At 44.1% G+C, this 25,133-nt stretch overlaps 1 protein-coding gene and 1 long non-coding RNA gene across 3 annotated transcripts in view; one reads left to right on the top strand and one right to left on the bottom strand.

Annotated features, from left to right (window-relative positions):
- Positions 1-31: 31 nt before the first annotated feature.
- On the bottom strand, positions 32-3,736 carry LOC123824760. The gene is made up of 3 exons (XR_006786747.1): positions 3,471-3,736; positions 2,349-2,571; positions 32-570 (listed from the first exon to the last, which is right to left on the bottom strand). It is a non-coding gene; the product is annotated as an uncharacterized LOC123824760 (long non-coding RNA).
- A 4,042-nt stretch (positions 3,737-7,778) lies between these two features.
- The window catches only part of ANKH (ANKH inorganic pyrophosphate transport regulator), a 121,430-nt gene continuing 104,075 nt past the window's right edge, over positions 7,779-25,133 (top strand). Inside the window, exon 1 of one of the 2 annotated variants that reach the window (XM_045848203.1) lies at positions 7,779-8,310. In XM_045848203.1, the coding sequence (XP_045704159.1) occupies positions 8,215-8,310 (96 nt within the window). In that variant the 5' untranslated portion in view covers positions 7,779-8,214. The remainder of the gene's footprint in view (positions 8,311-25,133) is intronic. The other variant, XM_045848204.1, reaches the window with a different exon arrangement.

The raw sequence follows: 25,133 nt of genomic DNA, 5'->3' as shown, positions 1-25,133 counted from the left end.
TTCAACTTAAGCTAGTTTAAGCTGACGTCTCTTATATTCAAAAAGGAATTCAACTAATATACCTTCTCATAAATTAGTTGTGAGAAATGTGTGGTTTGTGTTTTTGATGTATATCCAAGAAATCATTCCCTAATCTAAGGTCCCAAAGACTTTTCTCCTATGTTTTTTTCTAGAAGTATTGTCATTGCATTGAATGTATAATCTATTTTTAGTTAATTTGTATATATGGCATGAAATATGGTTCAAGGGTTATTATTTTGCATATGGGTGTCGAATTGTCCCAGCACCATCTGTTTAAAATATTATTCTTTCTCCATTTCATTACCTTGGCATTTTTGTGAAAAATCAACTGGCCATATATGGGAGGGTCTGTTTCTGACTCCTCATGCTATTCCGTTGATGTGCACGTCTACTTCACTGGCACTGCACTGTGGTGACCAAGTCTTGGAATCAGGTGGTGGTCAAGTCCTGACTTCTCCAGATTTGGTCTTCTTTTTCAAAATCGTTTTGGCCACCCTCAGTCCCATCCTCTTCTTTTTTCAAAGGATTTTGATTGAGATTATCTTTAATCTGTAGGCCAATTTGGGTAGAATTAATATCTTAATAATGGTGATGTCTCTGATGCATTAACATATTACACATCTCCATTTATTTAGGTCTTCTTTAAATTCTTATCATTTGTAGTTTTCAACATACCAGCTTGTGCACATTTTGTGAGATCTATTCCTAAGTATTTCATGGATTTTAATACTATTGTAAGTAATGGGTATTTTTTTATTTCTTTTTCCAATTTTTCATTGTAGGATATAAAAATACAATTGATTATTTTATATTGAGTTTGCATCTATCCTGTGACCTTGCTAAACTCACATATTAGTTCATAGTTTTCTTATAGAATCTTTGGGATTTTCTATGTTAATTATCTTGTCATCTGTGAATAACAAATTTTTTTTCCAATGGTGTATACTTTTTATTTCTTTTGCTTGCCTGATTGCATTGGCTAGGACCTCCAGTAAGGTGTTAAGTAGGAGTAATGAGAGAACATTTTTTTAAGCCCAACTTTAGTGGGATTACATTTGTTTTATCCCATACTATATACCCAAGCACATTGCACCATGGTTGGCACACCATAAGCACACAAAAGAGATTGCTGAATGAATTAAAACAATGTTACCTCATCTATATGGAGATTAAAGTGACACAGGTTTCATTAACATCTTGCTTAATCATCTATTGAGTCACAAGTAAAATCACGTAATAAGTAGCAGAATACCATTTTGAAGTCAGGAACATTTCCAAGTTTAATGCTCTGGTGGGGATATAGCAATTTAAGGATAAGCTATATATTATCCTGAAGATGACAATATACTACATATTTGCCTGATAAATTAATACCTAATATAATCTAATGAGTAACACTGAAAAGAAAAAAATATTCCATTAAATACAGTAACAATGAAAAGAACCACTCTTTGTTTATTTCTTCTCTGAGATATAAAGTCTGAGAAGCTAGGAATCCAATGTCTACATGTTATCAAAATGTTAAGGATGTAGAGTCAGTGCTAACTGTATAACGGAAAGGATAATATACTTGTCAATTTAGATATTAAATGTTGAAAAATGTATGGAAAATTCAATTCAAAAACATATTATTGAGTGCCTATTATTGTTCTAAAAGTGGGAAGTGAGAATTAGGGAAATGATATAAATATTAACTAATCAATTATATTTACATATAGTAGCAATAAAAATTGGAAATTAAAATTTTAAAAAACGTGTTACTTACAATAGTATTAAAATCCATGAAATACTTAGGAATAGATTTCACAAAATGTGCACAACCTCAGGAAGTTTAACATTTTGTGGTAGTTATCACATGCATACACTAGAAATAGAGGCTAATGAACTCATTCTGATTGCCAGCCTATAACATGGAAAAGAAATTATCAAAGTGAGCTGGAGTTACACAGGAAATATTTAAGAAGACATGATATTTTAAAAGAGCTTTAAAAAGTAAGTTGGCCAAAAAATAAATGAAAATAAGATAAAAATGATGTATTCCTTGGGTAGGTAGCAAGAATAAAAATTTAAGCTTTTTGAGTATTTTTAATTATAGGCATTTTATGTTATTTTGGTCATTTAAATAAAACAAGTAAAAGCAGAAGTTGAAGAGAGGAAAAAGGGGAACAAAAAGTAGCTACATTTTAATTCTAACATCCTCCATTTTATTCGACTCATTAAGAATTGCCACCATGGGTTGGCAGGGCCAGGATGGATTGCACAGACATTTACGTTCTGTGTTTCACCATAAGAAGCCAAATACAAGTCAGCAATTATCAAGTGCTCACCTATGAAAAGCGCATTACTTCCAGAACTCTGAGAGTCAGGGGGTGGTGGGTGTGGTGGTGGTGGTGGCAGTGGTGTTTTTGAGTGGCATGAGCAGGGTCCATCCCAAGACTTTTGGTTCTTAGGACACTTCTGACAGGCAGGGGTGAGTTAAGAAGTGTCAGTACACAACGTCGTCTGGTTGCATAACTGACCAGGTAAGAGGCTCCGCAAATGTTTTATTTTCTAGCAATTACCAAAAAATCAAAATTTTAAAAGTGGTTAAGACATATATATATGTACACACACACACACACACACACACACACACACACCTGTGCTCTGATGGAAGCTGCCTCAAATCCTTTTCCCAGATTAAAAGAGGAATAAACAAGAAAAAAAGACAAGCATGACATTTATGTCTGCCGTCCATAACTGTTTTCTTTTCATTTAACTTTATGCTTTCAACATGTAAAACATGAACATTTCCAAAGCCAGAATTAAAGAGCACAGTACATTCAGAGAAGTTCTTCTATCTCTATTCCACTGTGTTCTCTTTCTTCCCCCACTGAATTTAAATAATTTCTGGACTATACTTCCAGTGTGTCTTTTCACAAATATAAGCAAACACACACCTGCATACACAACCATATTCACATTTCTTTCCTGTTTTACCCCCAAACTAGCATACAATTTTACAGTTTGGCACCTTGCTTTTTTTAATTACCAAAATACTCTGCTGATTGCTCCATGTCAGCATGTAGAGATTTTCCCCCTTTCTTTTTATAACTCAACATTTTAAAAGCATCTGTGTGTTACTTTTAAAATACTATGCAAGCAAAAATAAGTATATTATTAAAGCAGTCATTAAAAGTGAGGACCATAACTCTTTGCAGAATTTAACTAGTTAATTCTAGTTTATCTATAGCAAACGTTCAATTTCAGGATAATACACTGTCACGAGCATAGGTTCCTGACATATTCTTTCCTATAAGTCAGCTGGGCAACTGTTTGGCTAGCTGCCTGTTGAGCAGCGTGGCACCAAGGAATAGACAAGAGTCACACACGAGGGATCCTACCCACCCTCTAACAATCCAAGAGAAATATTAACACACGGAGACAGCAATCAATGGGGGATAACGAACCTGAATCCCAGACTCTCAGTCTGCAGGCCTGGCAGACAGCACAGTGGACAAGGGTGTTGTCAGCATCTTGCAAAGAAGGATCTCCGGAGCTGGGTGAGCAGCAGGGCAGGCAAAGTCCTCCATCCAGCAGGGCAGAGCCTCTGGTGGCCGATGCCAAGGGAGACCAGTGTGGCATGGCGCAGCACTCTGGTGTGTGGAGCTTGGCTGTCTCAGCAGTGGTCTGGAGCCTGCCTCAGTTATACCTTGAAAGTGGTGCACTCCACCTTCTGGGTCTTTTTTTGTTTGTTTTTATTTATTTATTTTTAGAGAGAAGGGAAGGGAGGAAAAAAAAGAGGGAGAGAAACATCGATATATGAGAGATACATTGATCAGTTGCTTCTCACACACCCCCAAATGGGGACCAGGCCTACATGTGCCCTGACTGGGAATCCAACCGGCAACCTTTAGGTTCACAGGCTGGCACTCAACCCACTGAGCCACACCAGCCAGGACAGCTCTTTTGGGTTTTTTTGATAAATGTCTCACAACCCTGGTGCCAAGTGGAGAATTTGCCCAGGAGTCAATCTATGAATGGTCAGGCTCTGCTATTCTGACCACGTGTGCAGATATCTTGGGTGTGTCTCCTTACCAGATATGTCTCCTTTGACTTAAGTAGTTTCCCACTTGAACCAAAATGTCATGGCTGACTGACAGCCATTTTGGTTGACATGAGTGATTCTACTTTATTTTATGTACTTAATGCTCTGTTGATTGGACTGATGTCATTTTATTGTCCCTGCTCTTCACATATACCCATGCCACGCACCTCCTGCCTCCAGCTATTGGGATGTGCTGAGCGGACCACTGGCCTTGATAATTAGCCCAGGAAAGTTGTAACTTGGCATTGGGCCAGAACGACACTCAGACGGCAAACAGCTGGGGCAGGGAAACAACCTCTGCTCTCCAGAAGCCCAGATCCGGGCAGAAATCATGGCTTCACCAAACAGGACAATATTTACACGAACACAATGAAATAGTCTATTTTATTTGGTAATTATTTTAATAAAACTTTTATTGATGAAGCCTAGTGAATCAGAGGCTTCCCTCACTGCATCCCCAGTGAGCCACATAGTAAAACTGCACCAGGCCCAGATGTAGAACTATAAGTCTTGAATTTATGTATATTTTGGGAAGGTTTGCTACTCATGTCAATACTAGACACCAATATCCAGGACTAAATCTTTCATCAAAACTATCTGTTAAATAAGTTGGTTATACTAAATATATGGTGGAAGATAATTTTGTGTGGCCAGTGTAGATGACTCTATGAACTCAGTCTCTCCTGCGTGGACAAAGCGTGCAGACCATGTCCACTGCTGCAGCTGGGCACCTGAGGTTACAGAGTTCTAGAAGTGGGTGGTCCATTTTATTCTGTCCTTTGCAGCGGATAAAATTTCAACATATTCACTTAAGATCAATTCAAGGAAAAAGTAAATCAGACATGTATGTAACTTTTAGTTTCTCTTTTTTTTTGCATTAGTTTCTTCAGAAATTAGCATTAATAATTTAAAGCATCAAAATAATAATATATTGTTGGTCATTTATAAAATTGTTTTGGGAAGAGCAACTTTTTCTGGGCTCTGAAATCAATGCTAATTTGCATTTCTGATGGAGCTTTGTAAATATTCTTAAAGCTTCTTTTAGTTTTATATACTTACAAATGTCCATTGAATTAAATACAGAGAAGTATAAAAGGAAAATAATAATACTCTGCAGCTATATCTAACCACTATTAATAATTGAGCATATTTTTCAGTCTTTTCTTCTTATATGTACATATTTTTTTCTTATGCTGTTGAGTAGAGCAATCAAATCTAACCTAAAGACTTTGCGAACTGAAGGTAAAGCTATACCCTTGGAAAGATAACACCCTCCGAATCTAATTTAAATGGTTTTAGGATCATTTCTTGGGGTTCTAGGCAAGATAGATTTTCCTATTCATTATCATCACTTATATTCTGGCATGATCTTTTCAAAAAACTATTAAGTTATAAAGAGGAAGAAAGAGAGAGGCCAAAAATGCTCTTTGAAATCTGTTATCTGATTTCAGGAGTTAATTATTTGATAGGAAAAAAATAATTAAATGTCTCATTCATCCACTTTCACATTGCCGCCGTGTGATTGAAATTCAAACGCCTTTCAAATCTAAAAAGGGCTGTTTGCCATAATCGAAGGTGACACTCTTAAATCACTCATTTAAAAAAATACATTTTTAGAATACTCAAACAAGGATGATGATCTTTCATTGATTTACTAGAACTTTCTCACCACCCGTCCTTAAGATCACAGGTGTGTGTTTGCGTCAGTCAGCAGCAGCAATGTCCTGTCCTTGTCTAGGGACCAAGCAAAACAAACTGGACTTGATGAGGATTGATCCAGGGCCCATCAACCCACATTCCAGACAAAGGTCAGTGTAATTCGATGGCTTTAAGTAAATTGAGCCCACAGAAACCCAGACTAACAGAATGGGTAAGCCATAAGGTGATATTTGCTTTAGAAAAGAACTCCTTCCCAGAGAATTCTTTTAAATGACAAGTTCTCTTAGTATATTTAAAATGAGATTTGACTATATTCAAACACACCTTTCAGGAATTGGCTACCGAGGACAGTCCTACACATGAGAGCTTCCTGTTTTGCTGGGAAGCCTTTCAGATAATATCGTTTGACACATTTAACACAATAAATAATCACCAAAATTTCATTTTAATTATGAAGGATGTAATTTGAGGTTACATCAGGGCCACGAGATAAATTAGTTTCCTATTTCTCAAGGCCTTGTGCACACTGTGTGGAATTTAAAAAGGTCTCTTAAACGGCATAAAATATGGAAACTATGTGATATACTTTCAAATAATTGTGAAATATCTGAAACCAGGCATTTGAGGTCTCAAGCTCACCACTGACACAGCTCTACAAAGCTAAATGTGCGCTAACAGACTCATTCCTAGGTGTAAAATTACTTTATTACTTTTAATAATAAATTACTTAAATCCATTATGCTAATTAAACTTGGAAAGGTGCTTGTAGTGGGCGAGTGCAAAACAAGAGGACAGGCTACATCCTTTGCCCCGCCCCTTCTTCAAAAATTACCCATTTCAAGAGGGCATTATACCCTCTGGACCTTGGTGACAACTGCACAGCAGCCCGGCTCTGCACGAGGCCCTTCCCCTCCCCCCACCCTCTGCTTTTAAAAGATTCCATTTTTTGCAGTTTTTCGTCCAAGGAAAAGCTGGGCGGAAAGTACAGAGATTATCCATTTATCCAAGGCACTTCTCATTCACCGCGGGCCTTATGCCCGCCGGTCACTGTGCACTGGGTGCAGAGATGGATGCTGGCGCTGCTGTCATGCAGTTTTAGGTGAACTGCTCAGCACAGCTCTTGTTTACTCTGAAATCACTGGGCCACAGTACTATAATAGACTTTTTCCCCTTTCCCCTTGTTTATTTAAAAGAAACAGAGTTTTCGAGTTGTTGTTTTTTGTTTGTTTGTTTCTTTTTTACAAGAGCGCTGCCTTGAGAAGAATCTCGCCTTACTCTTAGCAAAGTGCTGGAGGCAGGTCTGAGAGCCTGCTGGGACCAGTCCCTGCGGCCCACTGCGCATTTTGCTCCGGGACTTGGGTCCGGTCGCCTCTGGAGATGCTCCTCCCGCGGCGACCTTCCCTCGGTCTCTAGTGCAAGCCCAAAGCGGCACCTCCGTCTATTCCCGGTACCTCGGTGCCCAGGTGGGCCCGAATCAGACCTCAGCCCCCGCCCAGAGCAGCCTTCCCCGCACTTCCCTGCCCAAGCCCGCTCCACACCACCACTCCCCTGCACCCCCGGCCAAAGCGCGCCCCTATCGCTCCAAGGGACCTCGATCCCGTCGCCTGCCCCCTCGGCCAGTCTTGCACACTCTCCAGCCCCTCCCGGGACGGCGCGGGGACCCCAGCTCTGGGCCGGACTGCAGAGCCCCGCCGCCCTCGGGGCCTCCGGATCGCTCCGGGCCCCCGCCCCTCAAGCTCGCCCCGTCACGCCCTAAGGCCCCGGGCCGCGAGCCACCGTCCCAGGGGCGGCCGGGCACCGCGACCAGTCCCACCCCGCGCGCCCAGGGAGCCGCGGAGGCGGCGGCGCTGGCAGGCAGCCCGAGAGGCGGCGGCCCCCGCGGCCTGTGAGTGCGCAGCGCCCCCGGCGGCCGCGCGGAGCGCAGGCAGCCGCGGAGGGAAGGAGGGAGCCGCCCGCCCCCCACCCGGCCTCCTCCCCTGCCCACCGCCCTCCCGCCCTGGGGCTGCCGACGGCGGTGTCCGCGCCTCCCCGCCCGCCCCGATTTCCTCCGCGCAGTGGCGGCGGTGGTGGCGGCGGCGGCGCCTCGTGCGTGCGGTTATTTATTTATTTCCGGGCTCCAGAGCGCTTATAATGGAGCCGCTGTCAGCAGAACCTTCTGCTGCCGCCACCGCCGCCGCCGCCACCGTCCCTCCTCTTTTTTTTCCCGGCAGATCTTTGTTGTGTGGGAGGGCAGCAGGGATGGACTTGAGCTTGCGGATCTCCTGCTAGAGCCGCCGCGCTCGGAGAGGACGCCGCCGCCGCCGCCGCCGCCGCCGCTGCCTCGAGGCCCCGCCGGAGCCGGCCTGCGTCCGCCCGCGCCCCTGCCCGCTCGGCCCGCTCGCCCCGCGCCTCCTGCAGAGTCCCCTCGCGGCGGCAGATGTGTGTGGGGTCAGCCCACGGTGGGGACTATGGTGAAATTCCCGGCGCTCACGCACTACTGGCCCCTGATCCGGTTCCTGGTGCCCCTGGGCATCACCAACATAGCCATCGACTTCGGGGAGCAGGTAAGCCCGGCCGTGCCCCGCGCCCCGCTCACTCTGCCTCGGCCTTAGACGCCCCAGCGCGGTGGGATGGGGGCAGAAGGGAGTCACCTGCTCCGAGTTCCTCTTTATCCTGTAGCATTTGGTTGGGTTTGCAGCCTGTCAAGGATGACTTTTCCAGCACTCTATTTTCTCCCTCCCCTACCAGTTATTCAGCAGAGTTTTCTAGTTCTCTCTCTCTCTCTCTGGAAAATGTTAAAACACCGGGGGATTCGGCGCTTCACCTATAGAAGCGTTTTGAGTGCACAGCAGGAATATTATGTAATTTGAGGTTATGTAAACCTCAGGTCTTAAAGTGCAGTTTCTGATAGTTCAGGTGCTGTTTTTTTTTTTTCTTTCTAGGGTTGATGATGATGGTGGTGGTGATGTTGATGATGGGGAGATTTTTTTTTTTTAATTAAAATGTGTCCCAGTTGATTTCCCAGGTACTTCTAATTTGTTTTCAGTCCAGGTATGGAGTAGGTGTCCCCAGTGTGTCCTGATAAGTGACCATCGACCATCTTTGGTTTGGGATTTGGGGTTGTTTCCTCTTGGACCCCTACAAAGGGGAGTACATTTTTGTTTGTTGCCTTCTCGTCCTTGTTTCTTTTTATGTTTTCCCCCCCGCTGATCTCCATGTGGCGTCATTGCAAAACTGGCGCTGCAGACTCCCCAGCACGGGGCATTGGTGCTCTGCACTTAGCCTGTGGGGACCGTTTTTTCTCAGGGCCCCCCACGGGAGCAGTTGCATTTTAAGGCCAGGAAGAGGGATGGGCAGGTAGCATGCCACCTTGATGCACAGTTGTTGGAACTGGCCGGCGTGTGTAGCACGCGTGTGTAATGAGCAACACTCCTGGTATTGTAGCACCTTATTTATGTCCTTTTTCTTTAAGTCAAGAGACTTCAAAGCATGTCTCTATAAAAAAAAAGGTGCACCTATTTTGATGCACTTTTAGCTTTAAAAAAATGAACAGTTTTTCAGAAGGTGGTTAGTTTGACACCTCCTTTTGGTGAATATCTGCTTGGATTTGTCTCTCTTTGCTCAGAACTTCTGATTGATTGCAACTCTATAAGCTCCTTGATATTTAGTGACATTGGAAACTACACTGTAAGCTACTTTTACTTCGTATTTTATTGCAGATAAATGTCTAGAGTGTAGTACAGTCTTCTAGAGACCTTTGTCTAGAAGCCATCTAATTTCCTTGAACAATTATATCTTTCCTGTTCCCACTGTGACCTGCCAGTACCTACCTATCCATCCCCCAGGGCTTGTCTGCTGCTCCACCTTCTTCCTGCACACCAAAGATTATGAATTATCTTTCATAATTACCTGGTGATTTGGGCATTTTCTACAATCTGTGGAAAGGTTTTATAGACCTGAATTCACTACCTCACATGTTAAATGAGCCAAGTGTTGTATGTTCACCTGTGCCTTTTACTCTGTTAAGACTTACCTTCTTGGAGTTGCTCCAAAGGTTTCAGCTCAGGCTGCTCGCCTGATTGCTCTCCCTGAACTGTAGTGTGTGTGTGTGTGTGTGTGTGTGTGTGTGTGTGTGTGAAGGGGGGGGAATTATGTAGGGATAACTAGAGGAAACAAGAGCATTCTTTGTCATAATTTAATGACCTGAAGCATATCATAGTATTGTCTCACATTTACCTTGACTTACTATAGGGCTGATGTAACTAAGGATTTGCTTTTAGTGTAAGGGAAAGGATTGTCTGAGCTTCAAAAGGGTGCCTTAGACATAAGAGGCAACTATATAGATCATCTATCCTAGTGGGTCTACTAATTCAAACTCATCTTTACAACATTGCTAACCTCATTATCATAGCTGCCATAAGCAAAGTACTGGAACAGTTATCTTTTTGCACATAAGCAAGTTTTATCAATAACTGTTTTTTGAAATCCTTATCCTTTGAATGTCAGTTTATTTTGAGGTTAAAGGCGCCAGGAGGTGGAGATATTTTATCAGAGTTGGGAAGGGGAGAAATGGCGGGGAGGATAGAAATTGTTCGGTTCCCAAAACCTTGCTTTGCCTTCTAGCATCAAATGATAACTGTTTTGCAAAATGTACAGGGTGAGAAGAATGGAACTTGTGAGCTAAGGCATGACCTGGCCATATGTGGGTAATGCATATAAGAACATTTTACCACAACTGCTTCAAAGCACAAGAAAGATGAAGAGAAATGAACCTATTTGCAAAAGTAGGCCTATGTTAGACTCTTGAAAATACGTAGCTCTTGAAATGAATTTTTATCAAGTTCTAGACAGATAGACACATACAGAGCTCTGCCATTCTTTCAGAGTGAGCATGCATATGACACCTTGCCCTGCATGAACAATGATTTCATATTTCAGTAATTGACTAATCCTAAAGTAAGGACACGACATGGGAGTATAAAGGTCAAAACAACCCCTGGTTCTCATGCTTTTGAGAGAATCAAGAAATGCAAAATTAAAAAAATAAAATGTCTCATTATCTTTTAAGTCTCTGACTTGTCCAGAACAAAAGGATAGTAAAATGATTTTAAATGAGTCTTAGAGGAGGGTTTTTTTAAATGATTGTAAACATCTCAGTTTGTGGTTTCTGTTCAAAATGTGGACAGAACTTTTAAAATGGAAATAATCCAGCTATATACGCTTCCACTGAAATTTGAATAAGTGGCACATATGTGATTGTATCTAGGAATTAGACATTAATTATCTCAGTTATTAATGCATGTGGGGGAGGGGCTATGAGGAAACCCGTAACAATCCATCCAGAGCCTCCTGATATTCTCCATGAACATTATCTGCTGTATGTAGATTTCCCTATAATTTCATAGCTCAGTCAGGGGGAAACCCAACTATTATGGAGTATTTATTCTAACAAGACTAGCAAAACCTAGTATCACATTTTTCAGTTTTAATGGTAGCAGTCATTTAAGGGGGAGGAGGGTTGAATTCTACACTAAAAAAAAAAAGCTATATGGACTAGAATAGCCTGTAATATTAAACATAGAAAAGAATGAGAATATATTCATTATTATAAAACCTAAAATAACATTTGTAGAACCCTGTAGGTGCGTAGTATACTTTGTGATAATTGCATTATATCTAGAATTATTATTCTGTGTCTATTTTCACAGATTGGTAATCAAACATATGAATTACTTCCATTCTTTGAGCACTTGGTATGTGCTTATGATGTCTCAGTACAAGTCATACGTGGGAAAAGAATGGGCGGCCTAGGCATGTTGAGTGACTTGTCCATGATCACACAGCAGGGCCAGGGTTCGTGACCGTGGCCGGCTGGGCCTGGGCCACTCTGCTCCCTGCCTCCTCCAGTCACGCCCACTCCCTGAGATCTGCCCAGGAGTTCTTAGACATGTATCCTTTGAGCTTTTCAGATTCCTAGCCTGGGTTTAAACTTAATCTTAGTTGTCATACTTTGAATTGTAAAGACTCAACAGGTGTAGGGCCCCCAGGAAAGACAGAGGCTACATGACTAAGAAGTTCATGTAGAAAGAGCCAGATCATCCAGGTAATTAATTAATTCAACATTGTATCTTATTTTGATAAGGTTGGCATAGCCTTTGGTCAAGGGGAGGAGAAAAGATAAGAAACAACGGATACTTCACAATACAATTGTTTGGGGATCACTTAGTCTTTAGCGTCAGAGCCACACAGACTGCTAAGGAAAGGAGGAGGATGCTGATGCATTTCCTACCATGTATTTCTTCAGAAGTATTTGCAAATGTGCATTTGGTTTTACTGTGTTCAAAGGACTGTAATTTCTGCTTAAAACTAAACTTGGTACCAAGTCCCTGACTACCTTAAGAGCCAAGTTCGCCAAATTTTGTAGACTAAAGCAATGAACTTTTTAAAGGTACTAAATGACACTTAAAATTTAATTAAGGATAACCGTGCTATACCTTTGAAAGGTAAAAGAAAGTTGAAATTGTTCTCATTTAAGAAGAAACGTGTTCTGTCTAGCGCCAGGTAATCTGGTCTTTCATGCTCAGATGGTATCTTTAGGGATTTCAGGTTGTCCTGTGTGATGCCATTTGGTTGGGTCCAATATGGCAATTCAGTGACCCCGGATGTTTACCTGTGAGTGAAGAGTTTTGTATATGGGTTGTTACAATTACAGCAGTAAGATCTGTAATAGGAATGCTAAACTGTTTTCCTAGCTCCCCTTTCTAACTTAAGAAAGATTTTTCTAACTTAGGAAATCTACTATTAGCCTTCTACAGTAGAAGAAAGAGGATCTCAAATTATTAATATCACAAAATGGAAGAAAAAAAGAGAGGCCCAGGAAAAATAACTTCATAAATGCTCTTCGTATCTGCTGAATAGAGAAACACCCCACCCCCCACAGGAGTTCTGTGCGAGACTGGGAGGTACAGGCATGAAAAAGGGTGCATGTGTGGCACTGGCCACTGTTGTGAAAGGACTTTTCATCCAAGGTCACCACCAAGTCACAGAGGAGACAGAGCTTGCCTTAAGTAATAATAAAAGTGTCCATTGTGTTTTACTCTCCAAAGACAGAAATGTAAACTCCAAGCTAAGTTTTTAAATAATTGTGAGGGGGAGACATTTTCTCTTCCAATCTATTCTGTACTAATGGATTAAATTTCAAAATAATGCTTCTTTCTAATTAAAAAAGTAACATATGTTAACCATTTAAAATTAGGTTAAGTATTAAAAATAGAGGGGAAAATACCAAGAATTCTGTTCTGAAGGGGAAAAAAACTCTTTTAACATTTTTATTTCCTCCCAATTTTTAAGCATTTAAAAGTATTTTAAGTATGACTTTAAATAGCATATTATTTGATTATATGAGCATACTGTAATTTCCTTTGCTGTGTGTTCCCCTATTGCTTAAATGTTGAGGGTTTTTTGGTTTTGTTTGCTTGCTTGTTTTTCAATACAAAATTTCAATGACTGTCTTTTCATAATAACTAGACAGTATGTGATCTCTGACTACGTTGGGCTTTCTGCCTGGCATAACTTGGTGCCTATTTCAGCTTCTCATTCATACATAGAAAATGAGGTCACTCTTTGCTGGCAGTCCATAGGCAGTTAAGGACACGGTGACCTCCGTAGTCCAGTCTGGTACTGACTTCTGTGCCGTGTTCCCCAGTTCTCTTCGGAGGAACGCCTGCCTCTAAAGGATCGCTCTTGCACTGCGCTTGGGAGGCCCGCTGGTTCCTAGAGTCGTGACAGTATAATCCCGTGGTTAGTTTGTTTGCTCGTTTCTTTGTCGAGGTGGTTTGATGACCAGCCTAACTACCACTTTGTCAGAACACTTCTTTCCAAGCATGTCCTTCAAAGATACTTAAATGTGTCATGCATCAAGACAATATCTAAATCTTTCTAGTAATACATCCAATTCTTTAAAAGCACTTTTTAGTGTGTGGTAGTGTAGTATCATTTGCGCCGCTGTCTGTCCTTTGTAGATGCAACAAGCTCCGTTTCCTGTTAGCGGTGAATAGTTCGGTCTCCATGACATTTTGCTCTCCCTGGTCCGTTTGAGGCAGAGGGGCAGGGTAGGCTGGGGGGCTGGGGCAGACAGGAGACCTTGGATGGGAAATCATTCTTTTAATGGTCTACGTGTGTTGAAATAAATAAACCTCGTTAAACTGCTGGTATAACATGGCAAAGTGACTCAGATGTGTTCATTTAAAAAAATATTGATCTGGTATTTTTTTTAAACATCTGTGACTCTTTTAGTTGCTGTGGAGATGAGTTAGAAATACAGACAACTGTTTTACACAGTATTATCTGTGTATGAGCCACCTATGTGATAACCAAAACTTCTCCTTCAAAATGAAAGTTATTAGTTTTTATTTTCCTTTTTTAGTATAAAAATGATTATTATTGGAAATCTATATTGTACATTTTTCTACCTTATTGAATAAACATAATATGCAAAATGTAACATTTTTTGGTGGCTCATGAATGTCCATTTTTGTGCTGGGCAATTACAGATATCCACTGGCAGGTGATATTCAAAATACTTAACAAAGAGTTTGGTGCCAACCAATAAAATATAAAAAATAATAAGTAATAAAAATAGCTAATGCGTGTTGACTATTTGCTTTTAAATTTTCTGCTTTAAATCTGCCCTGGGAAACTAACGTTCACTAGAATTTCATGAAACATGAAGAGTAGATAATTTTTGCAGGCCTCCTTTTGGAAAAAGCCTATCTGCCTGAGACACTTGCTTTTTCACCCTGCGCTGGTTTTGATTCTGTTCCGGAGAGATTCTAGGATGAATGTCAGTGACATGGCCTTAGCACAAGGGAAGCGTTGCCACATTTGGCACAGCCCCTGCCCTCAAATTGCTTGGGTCTTGGTGAAGTAAACATACGTGAAATACTTTTGAGATCAGCATCACAGAGCAAAACGTCTAATTGCACGGCGCAGTTATGATAACATATGGCCAGGTGCTCGGTAATTGCAGTAGAGCAGCAAGAGCGTAGTCGAGACAAGCTGTTCGCAGGAGACCGTGCTCGCCGGGAGGTGGGAGGCCCCTGCTGCCTTCCCTCTAAATGGTCTTGTCCTCCAAGTGGGCAGCACCCATCGGAGAAGGTGAGGATACGAGAGGTGACTTAACAGACTTCCTGTCCAGCCGTACAAACCCAGATTTTGTTTTTGTTTTTGCCGTGTCCGCGGTTTTGAAATCATTTAGCTGTTCCTCCAACAGCCAAATGCCCCTCACAGTGCTGAGAACAAATGAGTTTGAAATGACTAAGACAGCAGGCATCTCTGTCAACCAGAAGACCTTTGCATCACAACTTTCTGGTTCTGCTACGTAGTTGCTCCTTCAGGCTGAAAGTGTTTTCATGGTCCATCCTGGGGAGGGGAATAGCTGGGTTATTTGTCAGGGCAAAGAGAGTATTTATTCCCTTACATAAAGAGTTATTTTTAAAAAGCAGCCTGTACATCTGGTTCAGGAAATTCCATGGGGTCCCGTGGACGGATGGACCAATTGCACATCTCATTGGGGGAGCACATGTTGGTGTGTGAGCCTGTGGGTCCTAGCTGGTTTTTAAATGTTTTGGTGGCATTTCGATGTAGCTAGATTGGCGAGGCTTTCAATGACTCTGCCATCATTGGCACTGTTAGAGGGTAGCCTTTCTGGAAAAATGGGTTTTATTGGTATCAGTCGACAGTCCTCTTATTAACACGGGTCAACATCGGTCCCCAACCCCCAGGCTGCAGGAGGGGCTGTGTGTGTGGCTCCTTCTCCTGTAGCATAAGGAGGTGAGGGGCAGCCCCGTGCACCTCCAAGCCCATGTTCCCCAACGCACTTCCTGTGCCCAGTGGTTTCTGCAGTTTGCCCATCATCCATCCTCCATCATCCCACCCGCACAGAACCAGGCTGGCGGTGGGGGCCCTGCCTCAAGGCTGGGACGAAGTGAAAGCCAAAGGGGAAATCCCTAGATACAAACTTGCAAAAACAACTAGAAAGGTGATGCTGAGACTCCTCGGGACATTTAGTTGTAATTAAATGTCTGCAAAGCCAAATGTCCACTAGTAGGTTAATGAGAGAGCATGCTTTCTAGAGAGCATGATGAGTCAGGAAGAGGCAGAAGTTGGCCTTGTGGGTGTAATCTCCCAGCACGTGAGAAGTCAAGGTGGCTCATTTTGTGGGAGGCCCGAGGAGGACTCGAGTGGGTTGGGCAGCTCTTGGGTTCCACAGGCCTGTTTCAGTATTTGCGCCCCGAGAGCTGGCCACCACAGGTTACTGTCTTCACTAAATGATAGTGAGTCCACGTCTCCAAGCTCGTCAGAATCCCTGCTCAGTGTTTTAAAAAATGTAACACTAACTCTGGGGAAGTATTTGAGTCCCTGACTGTCATATTCTGCTTTGCCATTCGGCTTAGGTGGAGCTGTTTTGTTTTTAAAGCTGCATTTTAGACCCTTGAGAAGTTGTGTGCTCTTGAATGCCGCTCCATAACAACCCGGAGATCTCTTGGCCACCGGGCCGTGCATTTCAGTAAAGGGACATAGTAGTGTGGAGAACCTAAAATAGATTACAAAAGAAAAAAATCCTCTGATGGTCTGAGTGCTTTAAATGGTTGGACAGGGAACTCACTGTGACTGGGACCCCCAGGCCTCCCACAAAGCATGGCCTACACTTGACGTTTTGGAGAGATGAACTGTGCAGAGGAGAATAACAAATACCCACATAAGTAGGAAAGGGGTAACTTTCACCTCTCCGGGATTCCGGCCAAGCCCAGTGCCGGAGCAGCCGGAAAGACACACTGCATCCAGCCTGAGTCCAGGTGTCTTCTCAGCTCCAGAGCCCACATTCAGACGAGGTTTCCTCGCCTTCTCTGAGACCTTGTTTTCCCTTCGGGGTGGTTCTAGTCCTTACCCCTCCCTGTTCATTCAGGGGCCGCATTGCCTCACCTGGCCTGACATGCAATCAGGGTGTACCTGCTTTCTACTCCCACACAGAGTCACACACGTTTAGGTGTTTCGTCACCTGGCCTCACACCTGTTGGGCTGTTTACCAAACTTGGGCAGGTTCCAGGAATTGTCTGCAGTTGTCCACCGCGTGATTACCAGACACCCCCCAGACAAACCAGTGTTTCCGCACTCCAGAGAAAGGAGCCTAGGGGCTTGGTTCTGGGGACAGTAGAGATCCACAGAGGACCCTAAAGCTGATGGTGGCGGCGAGCATCTGTAGCTAACCTGCAGAGCCACTTTTGTTTTTGTAAAATTCTTATTTACTCCAATTTCCTTTAGGCTTAACATGTCTTCTTTCAGGGAGGGGTCTGGTGACCCTGGTTTTTTTTTTTTTCCTCTTTAAAAATCAAAATGGAATGTACAGATCAAACAGTGAAATGTACAGATCTTACGTGGTCAGGTCCAGGGGTTTTGATAAATGACAAATGCCTCCCTGTATCTAACCCACACCCCAGTCAAGGTATGGAACATTTCCATCAGCCCAGAAGGTTCCATGGTGCCCCTCCCCCGGAGGCAGCCACTGTTCTGAGCGCTGTGATGAGCCTTTTGAATTGCTCACGTGAAGCAAAGTGTACGCGTTTGGTGCCATTAACGGAGTCTGGGACCACTGCTCACTGCTACTGCGCTGTGCAGCACCCTTCCTCTCTCCTGTTGTGAAAGACAGCTCAGTGTGGGGGCGGTTAGTGCAGTCAAGGCGGGTGGAGAGTTTGACTTTCTGTGAAAAATAACTTTTTCCTTTAATTGTACCATTTGGTGTTTTTAATTCTTCCACTGACATACATCCTTCAATTACGTGAACTACGGATGATTTGGAAGTTCAGACATGCTTAAAAATTGAAGGCTGCGTGGAAAGCTAACATCATGAAACAAAATGTGATATATACCTACAATAGACTATGTATCCCCCAAAAGGAATGAAATTATGGTGTGCGCTACAGTGTAGGTGAACCTTGAGAACATTATGCTAAGGGAAAGAAGGCGGACACAAAAGGACAACTATTGTATGCTTCCACTTATACGAGGTACCTGGAGCAGTCAGATCTATAGGGACAGAAAGTGGAGTAGTAGTTACTGCGGGTTAGGGGGAGGGAAGAATGGAGGGTCATGGTTTAATGGACACAGAGCTTCAGTTTGGGATGACCAAGTTCTGGACATGATGGTGGTGCTGGTTGTACAATACCGTAAGTGTACTTAATTCCACTGACTTATACACGTAAAATCATTAAAAGTGGTAAATTTTAATTTATGTATACTTTATCCAAATTTAAAATTTTTAAAAATTAACTTGTGTGCTACTGGGAAAGCCTGTGGCTTTTGAAGAGAATCTCTTTTAAAAAAAACAACGTTTATTAATTTTATTCTAGTTATAGATATAATTTGTTTTCATTGTAAAAAGAAGGAAAATAAATGAAAGTTTTTAGAAGAAAATAAGAATGGTGTGCAAACCCACCGCCTAAAGATAAGTATGTATCTTATTTTAGTGTGTGTCTTCTTGTCTGTTTCCTATGCATATATGTTGAAAGAAAATTGTAACCTTTTTTCATTTGATGTCATAGGCAGTTTCCCTTGATTTTAAGTATTCATCCAGAACGTGACGATTAATGGCTTCCTTGCATTCCCTCACATGGATCTTAATTTACTGAGCTGATCTCCGTGGTTGACGCTCACAGTGTTTTGTCTGTTTGTTTCATTCTGTTATAAATAATGCTCTGCAACATTTTTGCACAGAAGTCTCTGTACACACCTGGGTACTGCTTTGGAAACACTTCTGCCCACGTGCACCGTTTCAAGGCCTCTGCTCTCCGGCAGCGAGTGCACCTCTGTGGAGAGTTGTCCCAGTGTACCCTGCTGGCACCGCGTTTGGGAGGGGCCATGCCCCTGGCCCACAGTGGGCATTCCCTCCTTTGCTGCTCATTCACTGGCTGGTGACATCCGCCACTGGGAATCTGCATTCTAGTTCTTCCAGAGCCACATGGGGCTGAACTCCTTCAAATGTGTTCTTTTACGACAAGCATTTTTTTTAATGCTGAGAGATCAATTCAGTTTTTTTAAATGATGTAATACTTTAAAAATAGTCTCTCAGGACTTACATTCTTTTCAATATGTTTCAGCATGTTTTGGACCACATAAGTACATACTCTAAGCATGTATTTGTAAATGGGAGAAGAAAAGGATTGTGTTGGTTTTATCCTTGCAGGTTCCAAGGCTGAGAAAATGCTGTGTGTGTGTGTGTATGTGTGTGTGTGTGACATGAGTCTTGGGTCCCGCGTTCCGGGTCCTGCTCCAGGCACGTGGCTGCACTGTGGGGCGTCACCGTCCCCACGTTAAAGGGGAACGGAAGAGCTGTGCCAGGGCCTCTCTGGAGCAGCCGCCGACTTATGGCTCACGCTTAGGGTCTCATAGGAGATTCGATGTTGCCTGTGCTCTTGGGACATGCGGAGCTAGTGACATTTAGGGAAATGGGAGAGAAAATGTTCTCTCTTTTCTACCCCCGCCCCCCGACCGTGGTTTCCTCCATTTAGCCTGGTTTCCCTGCTATTTACAGGCCGCCTTGGAGGAAGGGGCAGGAGTGCAGGGAGAGGGGGATGGGCCCTGGGCATTCTGAGGGGCACCGAGTTCCGTGGCTCCGCTTCTGCCCTTCCTCGCCATGGTGCCAGCTGACCACGGCATGGCTGAGAGAAAGGACACCCACTCCTGACGGTCAGGACCCCTGGGTTTGACCCAAAGCCCTGTGACTTTGAGCAAAGAACTTGACCTCTGTGGGATTCAACTTTCCCAGCTATCGAATGGGGCTAAAGGGCTTACGTACCTTCTCTTGGAGGTTAGACGAAACAGACTGGGCACAAAAGCGCCCTGAAAAGTGTGAAGTGCTACACATGTGTAAAGTAATATTGCCTTAGACTTTGAGCCTGGTATGCTGCCGCCAAGCCTCATTATTTTTACACATCCTTGACTAGCTGACTTTTCTTTCTACTGATTCAGTGACTTGCCTTCAGGGGTTTTCTCCAATTAGAGCCAGCTGGGTGCAGGGACACGCTGGAGGACAGGTGCTGGGGACACTGGGGTTTCATAGCACTTGTGTCAGCAATGTTGTTGTGGCTATTTTCTTTGTTTTGTTGTCATTTTTACTCTTTGTGGAAAAGACATTTAAGGCTGGATTTCTTCAGTAATTTTTTAAATTAAGTTAGTTGGATTTAGGTAGCATGTGCTTTTTGAAATGGTGAGTTAAATTTTCTTTAATCATAGGCTGTTGTTTGGCACAGGGTGACTACATATACCACTGACCCCTTCTCTAATCTGGACATCCAAGTGGGACTGCGCCTCTCCAGCCTTCCCCGGTGCTAATGTACTGATCTGGAACATCTTGACTATTAAACAAGGAGGGATATCAAACAGAGGACAGGCGTGTCTTCATGAATGAGCTTGTTCAGCAGTGTTTCTTGGACACCTACTATGTCCCAGGGACAGTACTAGTCACTTAAGACAGAGGCAGAAAGAGACCAATGCAGTCCTGGCCTGCACAGATTTATCCAGAAGGACAAGCAGCCAGGCTGGCGCTTACCAAAGAGTGTGATCAGGTCTGAGGTAGAGGAAGAACAGGGCGTTAAGAGGATTTATTTCAACAGAGGGTTTAAGGTTCCTCTTATAAAAGGAGCCCTGGAGTCAGCATCCTAAGGGTCTGAAAAGCTTTCTGTTTAACTCAAGACCTGAGATCTAAAGAGGATGATGCGTCCCTATCCTGGAAAGCAAGAGTCTCAGGTGAGGAAAGACAGGTACTTAGTGTGATGGGAGCAGCGAGCAAGAGCAGGAGGGGGGGGGGGAGTGGGAGGGTGGTGGGAGGGGGTTGGGATGACAGAGTGAGCAGCGCGGGACCAGGAGAGGCCCAGTCTGTCAGGGGAAGGAGTTGGACCTGGATCCCGAGGGCCCTGGGGAGCTTTGAAGTGCTCTTACAGGGGGTGCAGCCTGATTCCCATATTTGAGGGATTATTTTGGTTTCACTGTGGCTAATGAATTAGGGGGAGGTGAGACCAGAGGCAGGGAAACCAATTGAGAGGTTCTTATGGTAACTACCAGAGAGGTGGAGGTGGCCTAGATTCTAGATGAGGCTTGGGGGCAGGAGGAAAGGGGAAAGGAAAAAAACTGTCTAGAATGAAAATGAATTTTGGCCACCGATGGATGGTGCGGGAGGGGATGGGCAGATGATGACCCCGCCAAACTTTAAAAGACCCAGTTTGGAGTAAAGAAAATGGGTTCCATTTCATTCATGTTATTTCATTAATGCACTTAGTGAAATGTTTTAAATTGCTTGTCTGAGAGAGAATACAAATTTATGCATAATGGTGGGAGCTACAATAAATACTTAGCATCTGGATAGCTCCCTCCCTCCCTCCCTCCCTTCCTGGGCAACATCATTACATTCTCTCTAAAAGAAAGATTTTTGCATTTTTACCTAAATGCAAATGATATGAATATTCATTTTGCATTTCAAAATGTAAAAATGCTTTATTATAATGTAGTCAGTCATTTGCCTTAATGAAATAGTGAGTGATATGGAAAATTTGAACACATTTATGAGTATCTGGCATTGGAATACATTATTAGGACTTGAAGGGGAGCCCTAATTTACCTCCACATCATCCTGCTCAGCTAAGGATATTAGAGTCGGACCAGGTGCCTGGTTCCAGCAGGGCGATGCCATCTGGCACTGCACTGATGAGCTCCCGAGGTTTCTCTGTCTGTGCGTTAAATGTTTACTGTGTAAGCACTAGGGAGTGACTAACCTCAGAGAGGCTCCTTTAATGGTTTTATGTTTGTTTGCTTGGCTGGTTGGATGGTTAATATCTACAGTCTGGTTGTAATTCATAAAATTATTTAGAATACATTTTCCTGTAGAAATAACACTACCAATCACGTTTAGGTTTCCAGGCCACTCTACCGAAGTTATATAGTCCTAATGTTATGAAAATAGTACATATCCACAATGAGGAAAAGTAGGAATCCACCCTGTTAGACTGGTAGTAACTGGGAGAAGCTGTAATGTTGAGGTACATTGTGTGTCTTCGTTAACTTCAAGAACGGTCAGTTTAATAACAATGAAAGGAGGGCAGTGGCAGTTGCGAGGGGAGGAGGTTGGTGCCACAGGTGTTAGAGACTGGGTTAATTTAAAATCCAAGCCTCTTCTGGATGCATGTGACTCACCAGCTCTCATCAGGGTAATTTGACAACGCATAAATGGAAGTCCCACACATTCCTGGGGGATAACTTGAGGAGGCTTGTGAGAGGAGGATGGATGGGAAACAGGTCCCCCGGGGTGGAATGAACGGGTGAGACTGGGGTGAATTCTCCTGAGAGGACTGTGTGAGAGAGCACGAGACAGAGGAGCATGAGGCTGGAAGTCCCTGCAGGCAGCTTTGAACGCCTGCTTCCCGCTGGCGTCCTGGACCCGGGACAGCAGGGCTGGGGGGAGCAGGAGGAGGAGGAAGGTGTGTGCGCTCATTGGGTGTGAAGCCCTTGCCGCAGTCTGCAGTGTGCTGGGGTGAGCTGTCTGCTGTGCAGGGTGGAAGGCAGGTTTAAACGTCTCACGTGGGAAAGAGCTGACTTCCCTATGTCTAGAGAAATACTTGCTCTACTTGTCGTAATCATTAGCTACCTGGACTTTAAAACGCATGTTCCTTGCCCTGTAATTTACTGTTACCCAGCCATGGCTTGCACGCCCAGTTAATTTCAAAGGGCCCTTCCATTTCTATATCGTGTTTCCTTTCCCCTAATTAGTCCTCAAGTGGCATTCAAATTCTATTTTTAAAATGTATCATTGCTGTGTTTTCCAGTGAGAGTGAAATTTAAAAGCACCTACCTGCAAGTACTGATTTAGGCTTACCTGTGCCTCCATTCCATGGAAATCTCCTGGAAAAATAGTGCAAAAAAATAAAGGCAGCATTTAATAGTAAGAAACCCATAGCTACTAGAAGATCAGCATTTTCTGTAATTGGACCACATCCGTATTGGAAAAGAAATACCGGTTCCTCTAATTATATGTATTACATTCAAACACTCACATGTGCTTACGTTTACATAGTCTTTGTTTTAGAATCAGCCTGTATAACAAATGCCTTAGGTGGGAGGGTGTGAAAAACAAACGTTTAACCCCTTTTTTCCCTTTTTAGTCAAAAAGAAGTGGGCAGTCTTACTTGGAATGCAACAAGAGGAACACTGCCCTTTCCCTTGCCTGGTGCATGCTTCTCCTTGTGGAGCACTTTACAGCTTTACAGTATATTCTCATCACGTGTCATAGTGGTTCCACAATCGACAGGCAGGCAGGGGAACCCTGCCTGGAAGGAGGGGGAGGCCAGCACCAGCCTCGTCTGGCCCCAGCCGCCCTTGTTCCCCGCTTCCTCTCCCTCTCTGAAAGCCCCATTTTCCTCTCACACCGGGGATGATGCATCTTAGCAGGATGCAGGGGTCCTCTCAGCACGCAGAGGAGCGTGGAGTCCAATCTTGGAGTTACAGAAAATTGACTGTGAGAGCAGAGAGGCAGCAAGGCTCGGAGCTGCTGGGACTCAGCCTGTGATCCATGTTTGTGTCAAAGGACCATAGCCGTGGACGGCCATCCCTCCTCTGGATGCGTCCGTGCCCTGGGCCTCCTCCGTTCGCCTGTGTGAGGGCCTGTCTGCCACTGTGAGGAAGATGGGTGCATCTTCCAGCCCCGAGGTGGGGTCACAGCACAGGCCTGGCAGAGTTCAATGTCTCTTGCAGGTTCTGCCTCAGGCCTCCTGAATTCTGACCTTACGTACACGGCTCTCTGACTCCTTAAACATTCGTGACACACGGCTGTGCCTGAGCAAAAGCTTTGGGCCTTGTAGCACCCCGCCGCTCCCCGCCCCCCTCAGAGCTGGCAGGCGTGCCCCGAGTGCCTTCCCCTTATCTATGGCTGCAGGGCGTTACTTTTTTTATTTTTAAGTTAAATTTATTGGGGTAACACTGGTTAATAATGTTACGGAATTTTCAGGTGTACCAGATTTTAATTCGACATCTGGGTACTCTATTACGCGCTTACCACTTGAAGTCTCATTTCCTCGTGTTCCCATATATTTGAGCCCCTTAACCCACTTTGCCCTCTCCGAGTATTACTTTCTCAAAATCTAATCATCGGGTGAAAAGAAATACTCAGTGCAGGCTCTCTGGGTTTTAATTGGCTGAACCTCCTGGCAGACGTTATAGTTTTCTTTGCTTTTCAACACCTTTTCATAAATCAAGTGTCTTTTTTATTTTTTTAAGATTTCTTTTTTCCTTCCAAGCATTCATTAATTTCAGATTAGGTTGCCTTGGGGTCTGTGGTGACCAGTGCCTTACCTTTTCGTGGGAGCCAGTTCCAGAAGAGGCAAGGGGAGTCAGATTCATCCCACCCTCGGGGAGGCGCCATCCAACTGGTGCCTCCTCCTGTCGCCACAGTCTATCTTCCCCCAGGGTTGCACATCTGTCCCCCCATCTCCACGGTCCATCCCCCCCCAGGGTTGCACATCTGTCCCCCCCATCTCCACGGTCCATCCCCCCCAGGGTTACACATCTGTCTCCCCCATCTCCACGGTCCATCCCCCCCAGGGTTACACATCTGTCCCCCCCATCTCCACGGTCCATCCCCCTCAGGGTTACACATCTGTCTCCCCATTCATCACAAACCCCTGAGGATAAGGCTGGTGTGTGTCCTCCTGTGCCTGCCTGCTGGTCCCTTTCCTATGGCAATCTGCCCAGAGGAGGAACCTCAGAAGGTGCTGGAATGAAGTAAGTGGATGAAGGGAATAAATGCCTGAATAGAGACGCGGCATAACCCCTGCAGCTTGCTCAAGGTCAGTGCAGATGTCTCCATCTTCTGTCAGCTGAAGTGCATCTGTCCCTGTGAATCAGAGGGAAACAAACCCTCTGAAGGTCGTGTCCAGCCTTTTGGCGTCTCTGCACCACACTGGGAGAAGAGTTGTCTTGGGCCACACATGAAATGCATTGTGACACGTAATCACAAAATAATTTCATAGTGTTTTAAGTAAATTTACAATTTTGTGTTGGGCCACATTCACAGCCATCTCGGGCTACATGCTACCCGTGGGCCACAGGTTGGACACCCCTGCCACGAAGGGACAGCTCACTGAGTTTGTTAGGTTTCTCCTGTGCTCGCTACCTTGTGCCTGTGCTGAGCTCCGGGTGTGAGGCGGGAGGACGACGATGTGTGAACATGCAGCCAGATGGCCTCCATTTTGCCACTGGGAGGGGAAAGCAGCTCTTCCCACACGCTGAGTCTGCAACCGAGTCAGGGAGGGGATGACTGGTGGCATGGACTTGATATTCGGGTTTG

The sequence above is a fragment of the Phyllostomus hastatus genome, unplaced genomic scaffold (assembly GCF_019186645.2).
Source record: "Phyllostomus hastatus isolate PE091 unplaced genomic scaffold, TTU_PhHast_1.1 phas_contig_58, whole genome shotgun sequence".
Classification (NCBI taxonomy): domain Eukaryota; kingdom Metazoa; phylum Chordata; class Mammalia; order Chiroptera; family Phyllostomidae; genus Phyllostomus; species Phyllostomus hastatus.
Note: the sequence above shows the minus strand (reverse complement) of the source record. Positions and strands in the feature narration are given on the sequence as shown.